A 20,863-nucleotide genomic window follows, 5' to 3' on the forward strand; every position below is an offset into this window, starting at 1 on the left:
AAATTTCAAACATAAAACTTAATTGTTGTTCTTATCAGTTGCCACCTTAAGAGATATATTTGTCATCTCAAATAAGAAGTTGTCACTGAAAATTGTTGTTCTTATCAGTTGCCACCATCAAGAGTGAATGACTGAATGAACGGTCCTTTAGAAAGGACGTGTTTTAAATGAACTGATCTGTTTGTTTCAGTGCGGTGTTTCCCTGGACCAACCTGCTTGTGGTGGTCGTGGAGCTGGAAGGTTCAGAACAGGAAGCTTTGGACCTGGTTCCTTTAGTCACCAACGCGGTCCTGGAGGAGCACTACCTGATCGTAGGCGTGGTGGTGGTGGTGGACATTGGCGTCATTCCCATCAACTCTCGCGGAGAGAAGCAGAGGATGCACCTGCGAGACGGCTTTCTAGCCGATCAGCTGGACCCCATTTATGTGGCATATAACATGTAGCATGAGTGTACGCGTGGATGTTTGCGTGCGTGTGTTTTGCCGACTGCACATGACCGCTTGGGCGATCTTCCGTGAATTGACACGTACTGGGAGAAACTTTGAGAAGTGATAACAAAGCCAAACAGAAAAATGGATTGGCAGAAGGATTCGGTCTCCTGAAGGGAAGAAGAATCGCCTCTGCTTCTGCTTGTGTGCGTGTCGCTTTGTTTTCACGTGAGGTGTTGCGACATCGTTCATTTTTATTCGGCCCTACACGAGCGAAGGCTATTTTTAAATATCTGCATACTGTGGCGAAATGTGCATTTTAAGTTTCCCGATGATTTGGAGTAACTTGTTGAAAGTAGACGTGCTATCAGACACTCTGGATGCCATTTCTGTCCATTCATTTTAAAAAAGGTACAACGCCAACTTGTTACATTTGTACGTACGTTGCAGCCGTCCTTCAGCAACTTGCCGGTTTAGTTTTTCAACCTTTGTAAATGTTCTCAAAGAGCAGGAAGCAAAAACGAAGAAAAAACGTCCCCTGCTTTTTCGATTCCTCCTTGTTTAATATCATTGTACAAAGCTGAAGGTGAACACAAAGTCGGTTGATATTGTGTAATTATGTACAGATAATAGTTCTTATTTATTTTGCTCTTTTTAGAACTGGTGAGCGAAGACATTTGGAAATGTTTTCCTCATTAAATAATATTGCTGATATAAAACATTGTATCATCTTGAGTGAGTAGTATCACATCAAGTCTATGTAAAAATATAAATATACATACAAATATATATAAAAAAGAAATATATATATAAAATAAGATCTACGAATCACCAATGATGCATTTCTAATGCAGTACTTCCCACTTGCATGGTGTCTGTTGTAGAGAGAATCAACTGGCCGATCAAACGGTTAATAATAGGAACTCATAGGACTTTCAAGACGATGTCAAACGTGGAACAAATGCTTCGGTTTTTCTAATTGAAACTAAATCGCTACGCCCTTTCAGAGAGAAAAAGAACCCTAAAAATGTGCCTGGAATTTTGTTTACATTTGCTTTTATGGCGCAAATCTGCACCGCAAATTGTTACGTTGTGTTTTTATTTGCTTGGATTGATTTTTTTAACTTGTTTTTTATTATTTTTTTCTGTGTGATTGCATCATTATTTATTGACACAAGCTTTTTACACAAGTGCGTTTTCGTTTACTGCTCAAACATCACATTCGATACCATTCGTAACGGACTAACACAGATTTTGGTATTTTCATAAAATAACATTTACGTTAGTGCCTCACAGTTTACTTTCAACCCCGATCAGCTCACGTGAAATGGATTAAGCTCTTGTTTTAATAGGCTTATGTGGGGAAATACATGCTAAATAAATGCCGGCATATTGTTGGCACAAGCAATTATGGGCAAAGCATGAAACATGACCGACTGGCTATAATAATGCAAACAATAGTGAAGAGAGAAAAAGAAGCGTGCCATTATTCTTCATTGTACCAGCTGCATTAGAAGGACGCATTTTCTGAACTCCTTTTCATAGCACTGGCAGTCCATTAAATCGCCATGACAAAACGGAGTATTCAGGATTTTATTCTTTTATTTTCCACATCCTGCCTCAGCGATTGATTATACGGCAGGCGTCAGATAATAATTGTGGAGATCTACTGCAGTCAGATATCAGCACCCTCTGGCCTCATTGAGGTCTGTCTTTATTTAACGCAACCTTTCATTTTATTTTGGAATCTGTGTCACTGACGTCAATACTGTGTATGGGAACGGAGTTTACCCTTATTCAGAAAGTAACGATGCAATGTTCTCTTTTTTGTCTGTTTTTAAAAAATGAAGGAAAGAAGTCTTAACCTGTTCGGAAGCTTTATTGTTGTCATTCCCATACAAGCGGAAATGTTTCCCCATTTAAAAAAAAAAAAAAAACGTGCACATAACTTTCAACCTGTGAAGTTATTTCCCTTTTTTTTTTTTGGAAATCTGGACTTACGTGAGAGAGTCTGCATGGTGTATGTAAATATTGTTGGTTAGAGAAAAAAAGACAAAAAAACAATTTATTTTGTATGGTGCAGGTGTGTTTGAAATTCTGTTTTGTACACGATTAAAAGTATTAAATGACACTTTTATAGAAGCCTGCTTTGGCCTACGTTCACAAAATATGGTGCAATAAAGTGCTTTGATTGGTAAATTTGTCTTTTTAAATTTGCGACACAAAAAGGACGCAAAACTACCACCGGTTGATATGTTTTATTTATACATAGTACTGTTACATAATGTAATGCAAGAAAGGGGAAAACGTCTACACCACATTTTAATTTGTATGCACATGAAAGACAGGTGTTTGTATAGCAGACTTCTCGCTGGGTGTCAGAAATTCTCAGTAGTCATTACTCTGTCCGCATAAATATAAGTTAAAAAAGAAATTTAAAAAAAAGGGTTACTTGAAATTACAAAGTGGTGTCAAATTACCCTAGAAAACCAAAAAGGAGACATACTGCATCACCGATGACACGCAAGAACGTAGATTAATGTAGAGCCCAAAGTAAGGTACACACAACCTGGATTCATGCAGACTGGAATGGAACATATTACCGTTATATCACAATTTTTTTTTCTTTTACAGATTGACTTTATCAAATACATAGTTAATGTGTTCATGAAATGTACATATGCTAACGTGCAAACGTTATCAGTCACGGTTAGCTGCAAACAGTTATTTACATGTAGTGCAACAGTGAGGTTGGGAAGGGAGCGAGAGAGAAAGAGAAATAGGGCAGGACAGAAACCTGAATGTAGCAGACGTGATTTAAGACGCATCCAGTAATTCAGAGAGAAACAGAACACAGGTTCACACAGATATGAATCTGTGCAAAAACATTAGAAAAGGACCTCACGTTCCCCTACATCCTTCAGCTGATTGGTTCTCCCGGTCGACATAGTCAAAACTCTCTAAAGATAGATCTTTCTTAGAAATGTATTGCAATAAAGGAATAATAATTCACCTAAAAATTCTAATTTTGTCATTCATTCACCCTCATGTCATTCCAAACCCGTTTGACTGATGTTCTTACAAAAAACACAAAAGGAGACGTTTAGCCGAGTGTCCAAGCTACTCATTTCTTTACACTGAAAGTGGATGGGGACCAAGTACAGCCATTTAATTTCATTGAGCAGCATTTCAGAAAGCCATACAGGTATTAACAATTTGAGGGTATGATGGCAGAATTGTAATTTTTATGTAAACTATCCTTTTAACTTCTCTCTTAGGTCAAAAAGTGCCACGAAGGGTCATTCTTAATGATAAAACCCTATAGCTATAATTTCTGATTGTTTAATTTACACTGATCTCTGTACAATCTTAAAAGTCTGATTAAATTTTGCTATTTAATGGGATCTTGACATAATGATGAAATCATCAGGGGTTTTTTCTGAGCACTGGGAATAGTTCATCCACACTAACAAACCTTTTTAAAGATCCTACTCAGCAAAGATTTAGTACACTTAAGCTACAGAAATGGACCCCAAAATCAGCACCTAATTTAGTCTTTTCGTTAAAAATTAAAAGGTCTATTTAAAAGTGTAACCATGAAATGTGCATATTCATTAAAGGAAGATTGTATCGTTCAGACAGACATGACCTGCCATCTTTAAACCCTGTTCCCAAAAAAAGAAACATCACAACCACGGATAAAAACCAACCGTCAAGTTTAAAAGCACCAACTTCACTCAATGCAGGAGGCTGACATGATTCGCTTTTATAAAAAAGTCAAATATCTACATAGCTTCAGATTAAGTTGTTCAAAAAGATTACTAGTACTTCACATTTCAACTAGTCTGTATGCAAGCAAGGCTGATTTCCGTCATACAGCAAATAAAAGGGTAAAAACAAAAAGGAAAATGCAATGAGATACTGTTATAATCCAAACATACAACCATCTTGACGAGGATTGTGAAATTCCGCGCTGGCTGCCCTGTTAGCATTCACCGCACCTCAGTAAAATGTTCTGGTAAAAGTGTCCTACGAGCTGGGGTTTAAAATGCTGGCTAAAAATCAAGAATCCATGGGCAGGGGGAGGGTGGTGAGTGCTAAAATCTATCCAATAGCGTTGCTCGTGGATGGGTGGAGTCGAGAGGAGGGGCGTGGCCAGCTGCAGCTCATCTCTTCCGGCGGCAGGTACGTTTGTGATCGGCGTGCCAGTGCTCCTGCTGGCATTTAATGGAGCAGTACGACGTGTTCCAGCAGCAGTGGTACATCGCCTCTTCTTCACAGTTGTAACACTGAAAGATAGAATAAAGAGAACAATAAGATGCTAAAAGACTTGCACTTTTTTGAGTTTTGTCCAGTAAAATATCCTCCTGAATCAACATTCTTATTAGTACATTTCCTATTGAAACAGGATGTGAAAGGGCCCTTCCCCTTTAAAAAAAAAGAAAGAGAAAAAATACAACCGGCTTGTCTGTTGAATGGGACGTTCTCATTCTAGAGAGCATCTGATTGGACAAAAATCTAAGTGCAGAATGAGTCATCAATATCTTTGGTTTGTTTTTCCAATAGAAAGACTCAATTTTAAGTGTGTTTATCTGCTAAAAGTTAGTTTTTGTCAACATTTAGGAGCACACTAGCTTAGAGATTAACCTCAAAGCTAACATATGTTGACTAAAAGCCACAAAACTCTTATTTTGAGAGATTATGTTTAGAACTGGTGGTGGTTGATATGACCTAAATAACAAAATTTCACAATAACAATACTATACTTATTTTTGCTAGAAATAAGGTTACAATACCAATATATGAAATGTAACAATTTGATAGCACAAAGGTTTTCAAGCAATTAAAAACATCACTTAAAAAAAAATCACTATGAATTAAAGTTATTTTTAATTAAAGCTAAAAGTTATTAAATCAAAACCAGATGAGTGTTTGATTAACATTAATAACAGACAGAAGCAGGAATTTCACTGTTTATGTTCAACTGCTCACGTTCAGTGGTTTAAAAATAATAAGCATCGAGAGACACAGTCGCGCGCATTGACGCTTTTTGTACACGTGCGAGTGCATGCAGTTCTTTTTTGGGACATAATGCGCTTTTATCAACTAGCTTTAATATCAAGCTCGTTCCGCTCTTCATTTTCTCATTAATCCGTGTTTGCTCTAAGGAGTCAGTTAACGCGTATTCGCTGCGGGAATATTTTTACATACAGCGATAAACATAGGGATAACACGACGATATCACGTACTGGACAAAATCATAGTTGCTTAGTCACAAGGTATTGTTTCAGAGCCACACAGAGAGCAACAAAATTACCGGGTGGTGGTAGTTTTATCAATAATGTGTCATTATTCAGGTTAACCAACTAAATTCGACTCGGTTCATCTACAGAGGAATAACACAACCCCACGCCACATTATTGACTCGGACAATAATTGTTCTTCATTTCCTAATTCTTCCCTCAGAGCTGCAACATTTCCCACAAGACAATTTTGGAGCTCAGGTGAGTAATATGCTGGAGAACCATTTCAGCTCCTAGCAACACGTAGAAGTTATAAATAGATTGTAAATACAACAACATGTTGGGCAAATTCATTTGTTAATTCAGTTAAAAGCTAAAAATGAACGATCATCTCACATCACACTTAGATGTATTTAATGTACAGTTTCATGATAAAAAATTTTTTTTTATATTATATATATATATATATATATATATAAATATAAATATATATATATATATATATATATATATATATAAATATAAAAGAGGAAAATAATGAAGATCAGACAGACTCACATCACACTCAGATGTGTTTATTGTATTGTTTAGAAATATGAGTAATATTTTAAGGAATTTTACCTGATTTAATAATATTAGCAATCATAATGCATTCAAAATCTGCATACTATTTTTCCATTCCAGGGTCTGTTCAGATCTGGTGGAAAGGAAGCTTATAAAACCGTCATAACTTTTTTTTTTTTAATACAAATGTTGTATCTGATCAGTAACTAGTGAGTAGTGTATGTGCAAAAATGCTAAGTTTTGAATGTTACAGCATTATTACTACATTTACCCCCTTTTTAATCATAAAAAAATTGTGAAATTCTTTTAAGTTTTAAAATGTACTTGAATAGATCACATTAAATTCATAAGGACAAATAATCTGACTGCTCAAAACCAGTTCAAATCTGATGAAACCGTTCATTTTGTTACAAAACAACATCTAAATTACTCTGGAATGTTTCAAACAAAATATAAATATGATATATTTTTCATGCCGCAATGGTTCATCAATAGGCGTGCATATGTGGATGTTTATTAACAAAGTTTAGTCCCAAAAGCATATACAAGATACAGGAAAATCTACAAATATATTTTACAGAAGTATTTTGACCAAGTCCCTAGATCATAATAAATCTGAATAAAATCATGTGCAAAGTTGACACCCAAGTCAAAGAGGACCTGAACTCAATACTTAGAAAAAAAAAATTGTTGAATCTTATAATATATATATATTTATATTTTTAATAATTAAAAAATAAATTGTGTATTTTCATAGTCTTGATAGCTTTTCAAAGTTTGGTTACCATACTATAAACCAAGCATTTTTTTTATATTATTTTGTTTTGTTTTTTTTATCTTTTTATTGTGAGTGTGTATGAGTGTTTTTAGTGTGTGTTGTTGTTCTAACAGTTTGTATCTACACAAAAGATCTTCTGAAAGTTCACTCACCCACTGCTTCTTCTTGGTCTGGGAAATAAGTTGTTTGTGCTGAGCTACCATCTTCTTCATCTCCTCCATGAGCTCCTCTTTGCATTTCTCCTTCACCTGTTTGCACTTTCTGTCCATCTCGGCCTGCGTGCTGGACACTGCTTTGTTCACCGCCTGCCTTTTCTCTTCCTCCATCTCTGCCCGCAACTGTAAGGACAACCACATTGCTGAGTTTGCTGCAATTTCCCCCTTTTCCCACCAACAGGATAGCTTTCTTGGAGGAAAAGGGGTATCTTTGAATCTGGCCACAAGAGGGAGCCAAATATCAGTCCAAAATGAAAGAACGATTCTCACCTTATCCAGAGCCTCTTTCAGGACGCGTTCGGTTTCCCGCTTGTTCTCCGCTTTCATCATTTCTTTAACGTCGTTAAAGATCTTGGTGTATTTGTCGTGGCACATGTTTTGGCAGCTGCCTTCGTTGAGCGTCTGAGTGCCTCGGTGTACCATGCGAGGAGCTGGTGAGGAAGAGGACAAAGACGAGCCAGACTTTTTGGTCTGGGTGGAGACGGACGTACGTTCTGGTTGATGTGGAACAGCTGTTGGGATCTCCTGGCTTGAGCTGACAGCCTCCATCTCAGGCTCCGGTTCCTGATATAACAGCAGGAGATGTCAACTCTATTCATCACATCTCATTCAATAAACATGATATAATATTACAAACCTCTTCTTTGGGCTCGGCGACTTGGGAACGGCGGCTCTTCTTAGCTTTGGGCTCTTGGTTGCCTTTCGACTGTCAACAACATAAGAAACCCAGATATTAAATAAAGCAAAGCCAATCTTGCAGATTTAAAAATGAAATGGGACTTGTGATACCAAAATGCTCACCTGCTCATTGGATGTGGAGGAGATGCTTGACTCTGCCTCTTCTTGTCTCTCTTCCTGTCTTTCATGCCTGTCCGACCTGTCATGCTTCTCTTCCAGCTTCCCCTTCCAGGTACGGCCCTCCCTCAGGAACCGCTGATGGAGCTCCAGCTCATCACATGCCTTCTTCCACCCCGAGCTGCGCTTCACCTGCAGCTGCTGCACGTTGACTGTGATCTCCTGGATGTTGTCAGAAGGAATCCATGCCCTGCAGCAAAACAGACATGAGTCTGCTAGTTTCACAAGCTAATTTAACCACATACAGATCTATACCAGGTCCACAATTAGGTGAGTCAAAACTAGCTTTCAGTAGTACAAAAACCATAATTAATACAGATATTATTATTTATATACATTATATACACACATACACTTATTTACTTATTCACACTGTGATTAATTAATCGCACCTAACATTAAGATGAAGCTTCGGAAGTCTTGTGATTGAACTTTTAAATCCAATATTGCTCATGTTCCTACTGTAACCCGAGGCTCACCTTTGGTGCTGGTGACCAAAGAACCGAACATCCACCTGGTTGCCCTCTCTCTGCATCACCTTGGCTGGCCAGTAACCAAAGCCCTTCATCCTGGCCCACACCAGCTCATGAGTCGGACTCTGATCGCAGACAAACATCCTTAAGTACATTCACAAATCACATAGAAGTCTGCAGGAATGAATGTGTGTGTCTGTGCTTACACATGGGTAACAGAACCAGTTGTCGGGTCGTGCATTAGAGAGATAGAAGCAGTGTCTGCACAACATTAACTCGTTCAGCTGGAACAAATAAATAATTGTTAATTCATTGTTCAAAAAGAGCACAAAATCTTTTAACCATTAACTTAAGAATTTAGTCAAAAGTCTATACGGAAAAGCTTAACTATGTTTGTCAAGTGCCTTAAACAAGTTTGAAATTCCAACTGTTTGCTCAGTCTGACCTCGTGGCATGTGTCGTTGTAGAGAAGTCTTGCAATTTCGGTCTGATCGCTGTTGACTGTTGACAGAGAATGTGGAATTGGTCGAGCCGACACTTGAGTGGAGTGCACACATGCTATTTCATAAATCACACTTTTGGTTCGTATGGCTCACCTCCGTGAAGAATGGCTGTGTTGTGAACAATAAGCTGAGCGTCAGCCCTGAACTCCTCAAAGCTTTTGTATTTCCCCTCTGAGATGTTCTATAGGAGAACAGAAGATACATGAGAACATGCTGAGACTGATGATGGGACGTGATCTTTGAATTGTTTCTCCTAGTGTTTGGTCTGTGTACCTCTTGTACGTTATCCACATCCAGAGGTGTGTGAATCAGTCTTCTGTATATGGGTTGCTTTGACTCCTTGCCTCTCTTGTGCAGGTCCACAGCCTGAAAGATGATAAGATGGAAGAAATCTGCTTCACATTTCAACAGAAAACCAATGTGGGGGAAAGACTTGATTTCTACATGATTTAGTGTGAAAAAAGTGAGAAGCAAAAGTTTGAAACGCACCCTTTCCTTCATACGTCCAAGAATGAACTTGAGGCATGTTGTCATTTCCTGTTTGCTCAAATTCTTCCTTTTACTGCCCTGTTAGTAAACATCACCACAAGAAACAAATGGCTCAATAACTAAATCATAATCTGAGGTAATAAACTCTTAAAATGCATTTGGGGGTTTAATGCTCACAAAAAAAAAAAAAAAAAAAAAAAAAATCACAAACATGCATTTCACATTTACACTACTGAATTTACACTACTGTTCAATAGTTTTTTTAAGAAGTCTCTTATGCTCACCAAGGCTGCATTCATTTGATCTAAAATACAGTAAAAGGATGAATTTTTTTAATCAAAAATACAGTAAAAGCATTATGTTTTGTATTTTAATATATTTTAAAATATAATTTATTCCTGTGATGGCAGAACTGAATTTACAGCAGCCAAGCGAATCACATGATCCCTCAGAAATAATTCTATGCTATCATTCTAATTTTAATTATAATCAGAATTAAATTCACTTAATGATTTTTTTTGTTTATAATAATAATAATAATAATCATATTTTTTCATCAAATAAAAATTATCCTAAACTATTAGCCTAAACTATAATACCTAAACTATAAGTTGTTGCCAAAGCAACGTAACAAAAATTTGGCAAATTAGTGTATCAGCTAAAGTGGCTTTAAACATCATATTCAGTCAGAATTTTCAATCTGATCTAGTCGTTTTTTGATGATCTCTCTATACCCACCCTGCAGATGCCGCACTGCCAGTGGGAGGTTGTGTCCCGTGGCCTCTGGTCTTCAGACACACATCGGAGGTGGTAGACACGGAAACAGCCGTCACACTCCAGCACGTCTCCAGGAAGGTGACACTCAAAGCAGTACCAGTCATGAGTTTCTGCTTCCCAGTCCTGAAACACACATAGTATAGTAATGCACATCCCCGCCCACCTGGGCCACCACCAAGCCCCCGGGAACAAAACCACCGATCCAGGAATGATTATTCTTTTCATGACCTGCAAATAAGTTCTTGACGAAATGCATTGAAGATCAGCCCTCTTACTCTGAAAAGTTTTTCAAATTTGTGACCAGAGCCTTGAGAGACTACTAATATAAAGCATAAGTAAAAGCACCAACAACATGCAAAAGGTTTTCACATGTCAGTTTGGTTTTTAATATATTTATAAATATATTCTATCCAATGTATTAAAATATTATTATTTAAACTTTATTTTATTATAATTATGTATCATTCGAAGCTAAGAGAATACGGAGTATGAGGGCTGCGCTTCTATAATTAGCAGTTTTTCCAAAGCACCAAGAAAGCAAAAATATAAAACCCGCTCATTAGTTATAATAATGTAATGTAACATTAATCAAAGTATTGTAGGTGTATAATATGTTTGATATTATGAGAGAAACAATCATGTTACATTTTTGCATTTTGGTTCAATTTACATGACCATTTTTTATGACTCGGATGTTTTTACAATTCAAATGAAATGCTTATTAACAATACATGCTTTACACAGGAAATAGTTCTAACCTGGGTAAAGCCTGTTTAATAGAGATTAAAAAAAGAGAGATAATTCCACCATGTATTTTCAATCAAATGGCCATTTAAATCAAACCTTAAACATGACTAAATGTTCTTTGAGCAATCACATTCTCACATGCCACGATCACATTCAACGTATGTTAAGGCTATCCTCTAAAAATATCATCAATCTACTGCACACACCTCAATACACACCAACACACACCAGAGACATTCTGGCTAAGAGTACAAAATCTGCAGGCTTTGACCAAAGTGCTCTACTGTCTGCATATAGTTTTTATTCTTACCTTTAAAATGGGTCTAAACCAGTGTAAGAAGTAAACAGGGGTTTGAAGCAAAAATGCTAATAGAGTGACACATTCACTTTAAATAACTGATATATTTCTTAATAAGAAATATAATAATTGCTCATATTCATAAATATAGATTTCTAATTATTTAGATCAAGAATTTCTGTTAATGAATTAAATACATTCTGCATATACGGAACATGCCCTTGTAATTATAAAAATACAGAAATCAGCTCTGAATGTGCAAATATTGTCCTTGAATAAGCAAGTTTACTGCTGACACTGGTCTTAGCCCTGGTAAACACCATATTAACTTGGCAAAACAAAGGTCTGACTGTGACTGGTTCTGACATTGACATATAAATCTTGCAAAAACAATATTTGATTTGAAAACATGTAAGATTGATATGTGGGAAGCATACGCACATCTTGGATAAGAGCTTCAGAAGGCAGAGAGGGCTAAAGAAGAGAGAAATCACTAATAATGAGCATTCAGTGACAAAACAAGGTGCACAGAACCTCACACAGCACAGCACTGAAGTGAAACGAAGCTTGTTGATGCCAGTGTAAATAGTGTGTATTATCATGATATTTTGATTGACAGTTAAATAGAACATGCATTATTGATTTAAATTTTATATTTTGGAGGCAAATGTCTAAAGGCCACACAGAAGCTCCCTTCAATTCAGCTGCTGTCCCATGCACAGGTTACACATACTGTTAACTAAAGGGCAGATTATGTTGTTAATTAAAGAAATCACAACAACTGGACGTGAACATACCTTGCTTCCCTCTGACATCTGCTCCTGCGATTGCAAGTGATCCAAAAAACATTGTTTAAAATCCTAATCTAAGAGCTGGGGTTGGCTGAAACTAACCACAGGCGCTCCTTGTTAGGAACTCGCGGGTGGGTGTTTGGTGTGTGTGAGAAATACCAGAATGCAGCACACAACAACATAAACATTAATCTATACCAGGGGTTCCCAACCACATTCCTGGAGCCCCCGCTGTATGTTTTCCATGTCTCCTTTATCAAACACACCTCATTGAGGTCCTCAGCTCATTAGTAGAGACTCTAAGAACTGAAATGGGTGTGTCAGACAAAGGAGAGATGCAAAATGTGTGTGTGTGTGTGTTTTCCAGGAATGTGGTTGGGAACCACTGACCAATACTGCTCATATATTCATAAATATGCTATGTATAGTAAACTAGTATTCCAAAGTTTGGGGTCAATGAGATTCTTTTAAATATTTTTTAAAAAGAAGCTCACCAAGGCTGGATTTATTTGATCAAAAATACAGTAAGATTGTGAAATATTACAATTTAAAAGAACTGATTTGTACTTGATTATATTTTAAAATGTAATTTATTGTGATGTGATGGCAAAGCTGAATTTTCAGCAGCCATTACTCCAGTCTTCAGTGTCACGTGATCTTTCAGAAATCATTGTAATATGCTGATTTCTTATCATCAGTGTTGAACACAGTTTTCCTGCTTGATATGTTCATGGAGATACATTTTTTTAGGATACTAAAATGAACAGAAAGTTCAAAAGAACATTTCTTGGAAATATGAAAATGTAACAATGCAAAAGTCTTTACTGTCAAAGTTGATCAAATTTAATAAAATTAATTTCTTTCAAACTGACCCCACGCTTTTGAATAGTAGTGCATGTAGAAAGGGCTTTCATACTTATCATACATATTTTTTTGGATGAAGACCACACATCTAGCTGATGAAACCTGGGACAGATATGTATATTTCTAGCTATAAGCCATACCCCAAAAACAAACAGTGCTTCCTTCAAGCATGCTCTCTCACACAGCAGAGGAATGTCTCTATGTGCTGGTGAAGTCACTGTTTTTTTTGGGGTTCATATAAGCTAACGAACCAATCAGATGTCTTACTGATGGTCTTCAGAAACACATGGCTGTGCTGGAGCCAGCAGCATATCTACATTTTGAGCTCTTTATTTCATTTGATTAATGTGTAGTAAAACCAAGCCGTGTTTACCTTTAGCATTTTTATCTAGGAGGCATTTAGATAAAAGTATGTTATGTTTAAAATAGACATGCTCTGGTTTATGTCTCACCATCTCATCTCCTGGAAGCCAGTATCCCTCCTGTTCGATCCCGGCCTTGGAGCCTTTGCAGCCCACTGTGAGCGTCTCCACCACCAGACCGTCTTTCACAGCCAGAACTAGCTGCCTGGCCGTGTCTTTAGGGTGCATCCCATACATACGACTTAAATATCTGCACCAAAACACACAAGGCCATCTCTTAGACATGGATTTAGATGTATAAATTGATATTATTAGTATAGAGAGAAGAATTAAAGCATTTACTTTGAGATTCTATCCATGTTTGCGATTTGTTTCTGATTGCGGATGACTTCGATGGCTGACCAGACATACTGAACCACCTTGGGGTCCGCTTGCCTCTTTTTCACCACCCTTGACATTGTGGCCAGTTTCAACCTAGAATAATTAAACCAGAACAAGCCCTTGAACAAAAACGTACACTGCTCACAATAAGCAAAGTACAGTCTGAAGAGCTTAGGTGCTTGCATATAAAACAGCAAAATGCAAATATCTGTTTGTTTTGTCAGAGACGGTATCAAATTACACACCATTTCTCTCTTGAGTGCCTCTAATTGTGCATCTACATCGTTGTGGACAAACAATAGATCTTCACGGAAAATGGCACCATAGTATAACATAAACTTCATCATAAAGTCTCCATCTAAATGAACTCTGTTCTCTTTATAAAGAGCTCCTGCAACTATAATCACATGTAAACCTAAGCCGGATATTCTTCTAGGATCTTCATATAAAAAAAATTAACCAGGTTAAACATTAAGCTTTCTTGTAAAACTCTTAAGAACAATGGTAGTGATGTGAAATGATATTGAAGACAACAAGTTCCTCTCATTATCATTACAGAGGAGCAGAGATTTACAGACGTGTAGAAAGCAAAACCAGTTCTATAAAACCCTCAGTAGTATTCACTCTGCAGAGTGCATGCAGTATATTAGAATGTGGCATGTAGAAACAGATAAATATGACTGTCACATTTATTGCTGTTGTGCATATACTGCATGTTACAGCTTCTACATTCAACTGCCTGATGGTTCTTACAAAAAATGGAGAGCTGAAACTCCTTTTGTAGGATGCTTTTTATTAATAAAAGTGCATTCTAATGAGTTTCCAGGAATCCAAGACATAATTACTTAAATAAATTACATAAAGAAAGTTTTCAAGGTAAAAGACATTAATCTAACCACCTATTTTTACATGATGTAAATAAAGCCTTGGTTAAAAATGTTTGGAAAGAACAAGTAAAATGATATATAATGTAACACTATAAAATGACTCAGGGGAAAAAAGGAAAACTATTTCAAGTCATTTGCATTTTATAACAAATTTTAAAGTGCACTTTTTTTTTATTTTTTATGTTTGGCTGTTTTTGTTGCGGTCATACTGACTCCTATAGGCCTGGATGCATTAAGTTTGAATACTAAATACTGTTGGTTTACAACAAACCTGTCTGTTATTACACTTTTAAAGCACCTTGGCTGGAAGTGATATGTAGTAAAACATTGTTATTATAATTACTGGCAACTTGGTCAACTGCATGACTGTGCACGTGACTTTTGTAGAAGCCTTGATATATCTAGAATATTCACCACATGTGTATTTACATCATTTTAATGCTATTAATTTACTTAAGAGTCCACATTTGTAGTTACCTTAATAATTCACTGAGCACGGTGTTAATGTGACCATTGAGACCTGTTCGCTTTATTGCGCAATACTAACGCAGAAAGGATGGGAACCGATCGCCTCCTGGATCGAATGCTACTACAGCAACGTTACAAGTTTTTGTGACAATCGTAACTTTTGTTCACACTGTTACAGTCTACAAAATGTTGCCAGTGATTTTTAAAACCCCCGCAGAAGACTACAGAACCACAACAGCTCATGTGATCCACAATCGAGTGCTGGAATGCACGGCGTAAAAGCATTAAGAACCCGATAATATTAACGAAGCGATCAAAATAACGTATTTTTAAAAAGCCACGATGACTTTGACAGCTGTCTGTCTTATCAGTGATCAATAAAACCCAGCGCAGGTCCCGCATTTCGCTCACAGTGCCTGAAAGAAACGACAAACGGGTGTCTAATAACAGTCGCAAAACTATAAACATGAGGACATCGTAAACGCGCGAGCCGTTTTTGACGCTCGCTACATATGATCAACCCCGCAAACAATCGCGATTAATAACCCAATCAAATTGCAAATGGAGGGAAAACCCTTCATCGGTGCCTAGACATTCTTGTTGGTTGGTGAGCTACATGGACGCCATGTTGATATCCCTCCCTCGCTTCTAGACAAAACCAACCAGTTGGGAGTGGATTTTTTGTTCCTCTTTGCTGCGAATGTCATGAAATCGACCCGGTTTATGCGCTTACTCACCGCTGCACGACAGCTGATCAAACGCCTCGCCGTTCAGTCTCACTTTAGGATGAAACGCAGCGCTGGTTACATTTGTGTTTCCGGAGTTAAATGTCAGAATTGTGGTTGGTTGGAGGAGCCCGGCCACACTTGAGAGCTCAGAGGGGGTAAACACACACACACGCACACGCACTCATTTAGTCACAGGCTGTGAGAGAACTCTAGTGGCAGAACGCTGCAGTTGCGCGCTTTACTTTGCACGTCTCACCTTGAAGCTCTTTTTTTCTCAGGCCTTACTACTCTATGGTAGTTTTTATGTATTCATAAATGGAAAATTCCAATTAAAACTTACTCAGAATTCGTACTCTGCATTTAACCCATTCAAATTGCACACAGACAGCAGTACGTACATACATACATACATACATACATACACACACACACACACACACACACACACACACACACACACACACACACACACACACACACAACACACCACACACACACACACACACACAGGCATTTAAATTGATGTGGGACAGTAGTAGTTGTATACATATTTATGCTGCAGCACCCAGGGAGCAGTTGGGGGTTCGGAGCCTTGCCGGCCCGAGACTCTTACCCACAACCTTAGGGTTAGGAGTCAAACTCTCTAACCATTAGGCCACGACTTCCCCTACAAGTATTTAGTTTAAATCTACAGCATGTTTTGGGGCTTTGCAGGGACAGGTGATCAAATATTATATAAGCGGTTTAATTTTCAATTCAGTTTATTGGTTTGCAACCCTATTACAAATATGTCTGAATCAGGGTTACACTACTACAACTTAAACGTTAAAAACTTAAGTGTATTTTATTTCAGCTTGTTACCAAGGCAACATTTTTCATTTTCGTTAAAGTTGGCTACTGAAATAAATAAAACTAAATCAACCAAATGCAAATTAATAAAAACTATATAGACAGAAAAAAATGGCAAAAACAAACCGAATAAAATTTTAAAATTAAGTTAAATTAAAATTAACACAAAATGTAAAAGTAAAAAGCAAAATAGGAGGTTATAAGTAACAAGGTTGCAAATTTAACCTGCAGTAATTAGGGACTGGCTATTGTTTGTCATACAGGATAAATATATATTTTCTATAAATTAAAGAAAAATTATTTTGCGTAATCATTTTTTTCTCTCAAACATTTTAGGTAACTTTGTTGAGCAAGGTTGAGTTTAACAAATGCAGTAGCCCTGGGGTCAGCCAATCAAATCACAGTAGGGTTTAGCCAATGCAAATCATTTAATATTAGTCAACTGTTTATGATAGAAATGTTAAATGACCGACAGCTGTATCCAGTGATGCAAACTATTCAACTTTTTTCTCAAATATTGCCATTTTGAAATAGACAGATGAAAGTTTCTTTATATATTGATTGATGAAAAACGATCGTGATCAAAATAGTTTTCACAGTGAAGTCTATGAATTCCCTATTCAAACATAATATAAGTGCCTTAATAGATTTATTTCCTTACTTTCTTAGCTATATATGTAATGTTGGATGAGTTGTTATGGGCAATAATAAGAAATGCTACTAAAAACATCTCTATAATTGCATTGTTTTTACAGGTCCCAAAAACACATTATAAGATCTGTCATTTCTTTGGATTGGAGTGAATGGGATAAACAGACTTTCCAAAAATAATTCTTGTTGACCTTAAGAAGAAGCTCCAGCAGATGGTGCTAAATTAACACACATAGACTGACACCAACATGTCTGCAACCTATAAACAAAGATGAATATACTGTACATCACAAATACTGTTTCTTTACGTCATCCCCTTTTTCTAAGTTGTTAGTGAAAGTATAACTGTGTTAGTTTCTCTTTGAGGTTTTACTGAACAATGTACACTAATAATTCATTGCCCAACATGAATACAAATGTATGTCATAACAAGATGACAGGATGTCTTGGGCAGTGATTGCATAAACTGAACTTAAATTAGCCAAGTAAAAGTCCCTGCTGCTGTGTAAGAGATCTGAATTCATATTCATAGGTAATTTCATAGAAATGTAAAGTATTCCGCTGTTTTACCATTATGAGGCCTGAAGTGCTGGGAACCCAAATATTCATAGTTTTCTGTAAAGGTTTGCATGGCCAAATTTATTTGGATCTGTATGTGCTTACATTCCCCCTTTAATATCACAACAAAATAATTAATAGTCTAAACACATCTCAAAGTTAGACAAAATGTTTGTCATTATTTCTGTTACTCTGGCAGAGTCTGCGTAAAACAGTAGGTCCTTTATTAAAAGAAAGAATTTGCCAGGAATGAGAACACTAAGAAGACACTTAATCATTCAGATCCATACATACCTGCATACATATTTGTATTTTAGCTTAATGGAATAGTTCACCCAAAAATGAAAATTTGCTAAAAAAGCTAAAATAATAATAATAATAATAATAGTAATAATTTACTCACCCTAAAGCCATTCAAGATGTAGATGAGTTTGTTTTTTCATTGAAACTGATTTGAAAAAATGTAGCACTACATCACTTGCATCCAATGGATCCTCTGCAGCGAATGGGTGCCGTCAGAATGAGAGTCCAAACAGCTGATAAAAACATCACAATAATCCACAAGTAATCCACACGATTCCAGCCCATCAGTTAATGTCTTGAAAAGCTGCATGTTTGTAAGAAAATAATCCAAATCATTCACTTCTGGCCAAAATACCAGTCCATAATCAATAATAAAATACAGAAATGTTTTGGTCTGTTTTCACTTAGAAACGATCTGAAATGATCTTAGAAACTTGATTTGTGCATATTTCTCTCCTGATTCAGAAAGCAGTATTATAGACACACAGCTTATTATAACTGATGGCCTGGAGTCGTGTGGATTACTTGAGGATTATTGTGATGTTTTTATCAACTGTTTGGACTCTCATTCTGATGGCACCCATTCACTGCAGAGGATTCAGTGGTGAGCAAGTGATGTAATGCTAAATTTCTCCAAATCAGTTACAATGAAGAAACAAACTCATCTACAACATGAATGGCCTGATGGTAAGTTTTCAGCAAAATTTCATTTTTGGGTAAACTATTCTTTTAAGCTTAAGCCTGCAGCCAGACATATTTATGTTTTAACATTAATAGTTCTGTAGTATTATAGCAGCAGTGTTGATCTTTGTTGCAATGCAGATCGCTTTATACTTTGTAATGGACTATTTTTCTCTCAGCAAAAGTTTTAGAACAGAATATTCATGATTTTTTCCCTCAACCTGTGAAATATCCCAGAGTGAGACTAGCAGGTAATATCAGATTTCAGATTCCTGTCTGAGCAGAATCTCTTCATAATGGCATGTCCTGAATCAGTCCGCTATCTGTGAGAACTATCAGTGCAGGTCTTAATCTAGACTCTATTCAGTGCACTCTGTTCATTTTTCCTTCTCAGACTTTTTGGGAAATGATACACCATTGAATTTCCATAGAAGGAGAAATCCTGTCTGGGTTTTAATATGCACATCTGACGCATGGTGCATTTTTGGGAACGTAAAAGCATACACCAGAATAAAAAGCCATAAATGATGATCAACTACAAGTCAGTATTTTCCTTTGGGAAATGTTCCAGTGCAGATGGTCTGGATTTGAGAGAGTCATGTCTTCTGTTCATCCTTCCACACTTTCTATGATCATCAGGCTTGATTCAAAATAAAACTTGCTACTCATATTTTATGAAAATGCATTAATTCAGACATCCTGTGTAGTTTGACAGACCTCAAAATGCGCAGATTAAATTGTGTTCTTATCTGTCTGGCTATCGTCTGGTTTGCATTTGAATAAAATGCGTTCTCAAACATCACATTTGGGATGGTTTCATCCAAAGCTCGTTATAGGATGATTTATCATGTGTCACATTAGCCCTAGGACAACCAGAAGAGGTCACTGTCATGTCAAAGCCCAGCCAGTCATCTCCAGAATAACTACAAAGTCACTAATGAGCAAATTCTCACACTGTATTGCATTCATTTTTGAACATTATCCTCAAATATCCTCTTAAAAATATCCTCTTAAAAATAAAGGTTCATTATTGTCATAAGGTTCCACAAAGAACCTTTAACAATCCATGGAAATTTTACATTCCACAAAAGGTTCCTTATAATGAAAAAAAATGCTCTTTAGATTTTTAAAATGTTCTTCACACTTAGAAAAAATGGTTCTTTTAAGAACTGTTAGTGTTCAATGAAGGGTTCTTTAGGGAACCAAAAATGGTTCTCATATGGCATCACTGTGAAAAACCCCTTTGGAACCTTTTTTTTAAAGAGCATTTCAGAGTATAAATGAGCTGTACTTTATAATAATAATAACACTTGAGACAGATCTTGTTATAGAGACCATGTTTCTGTTTGATACACTCTTCTCCCATCAGCTCAAAGAGTGGAAAACAGTAAAAGAGTCAATGGCTGCTCTCTGATTTACATCTGTCACCAAACTCAATCACACGATGTACAGAATCACATTACCTGACCAAGAATAAATACAATGCTTATGAATGAAGTGATTTCCTGGAACTGCACTTCTGTGCTGAAAAGTTATGATTTATTAAGCTGCTGTTTAGCTCAACTGACCCGTTACACACACTGGCGGTATCTTGGGTGTCATTTATTGGGCAGATCTTTCAAATACAGATATAGCTGTTCCAAATGAATCAGGTCCAAATGAATGGTCCATCAGTGTTTAATTCATAAACTGTAAAATGATTTTTCCAAGTAATAAAACAAAAATGATTGGAGTATGTTTTACAAGAAAATGCAATTTCAGTCTTTCTACAGTACTTCAAAGTTGTGCATTTAATTTAGTGTAGGCCTACTTGCTGTTGCTTTGTAATTTGCAAAAATAATTACAAACAATCCTACACCAATTTTTCTTCAGTGTACTTTCAAAAGTTATAAAACAAAACCTGATAAGCTTATTTTCACATTGATTTTCATGCTTGTTACCTGATTGCTCTTCTCTCCAAATGAACTTTT

General features: G+C 36.6%; 2 protein-coding genes across 5 annotated transcripts in view; one reads left to right on the forward strand and one right to left on the reverse strand.

The window, feature by feature from the left end:
• The window catches only part of LOC109089254 (disco-interacting protein 2 homolog C-like), a 112,543-nt gene extending 109,680 nt beyond the window's left edge, over positions 1-2,863 (forward strand). The window contains exon 39 of the mRNA XM_042714507.1: positions 191-2,863. Within this exon, the coding sequence (XP_042570441.1) occupies positions 191-443 (253 nt within the window). The 3' untranslated portion in view covers positions 444-2,863. The remainder of the gene's footprint in view (positions 1-190) is intronic.
• Positions 2,672-16,052, reverse strand: LOC109108238 (zinc finger MYND domain-containing protein 11-like). 4 transcript variants are annotated; one of them, XM_042714508.1, is made up of 17 exons: positions 15,861-16,051; positions 13,730-13,861; positions 13,478-13,637; positions 12,168-12,191; positions 11,812-11,844; positions 10,287-10,448; positions 9,549-9,626; positions 9,333-9,425; positions 9,153-9,240; positions 9,002-9,057; positions 8,763-8,840; positions 8,563-8,681; positions 8,030-8,273; positions 7,866-7,934; positions 7,499-7,792; positions 7,166-7,351; positions 2,672-4,717 (listed from the first exon to the last, which is right to left on the reverse strand). In XM_042714508.1, the coding sequence occupies exons 2-17, from the start codon at positions 13,843-13,845 to the stop codon at positions 4,595-4,597; spliced, it is 1,923 nt and encodes a 640-aa protein (XP_042570442.1). In that variant the 5' UTR covers positions 13,846-13,861; positions 15,861-16,051; the 3' UTR covers positions 2,672-4,594. The 4 variants fall into 4 exon arrangements, with proteins under 4 accessions (XP_042570442.1, XP_042570443.1, XP_042570444.1 ...); XM_042714509.1 differs by lacking the exon at positions 12,168-12,191 and having other exon boundaries at positions 15,861-16,052; XM_042714510.1 differs by lacking the exon at positions 11,812-11,844.
• Between the last annotated feature and the right edge of the window lie 4,811 nt (positions 16,053-20,863).

Source organism: Cyprinus carpio, chromosome A24 (assembly GCF_018340385.1).
Source record: "Cyprinus carpio isolate SPL01 chromosome A24, ASM1834038v1, whole genome shotgun sequence".
In the NCBI taxonomy this organism is placed as follows: domain Eukaryota; kingdom Metazoa; phylum Chordata; class Actinopteri; order Cypriniformes; family Cyprinidae; genus Cyprinus; species Cyprinus carpio.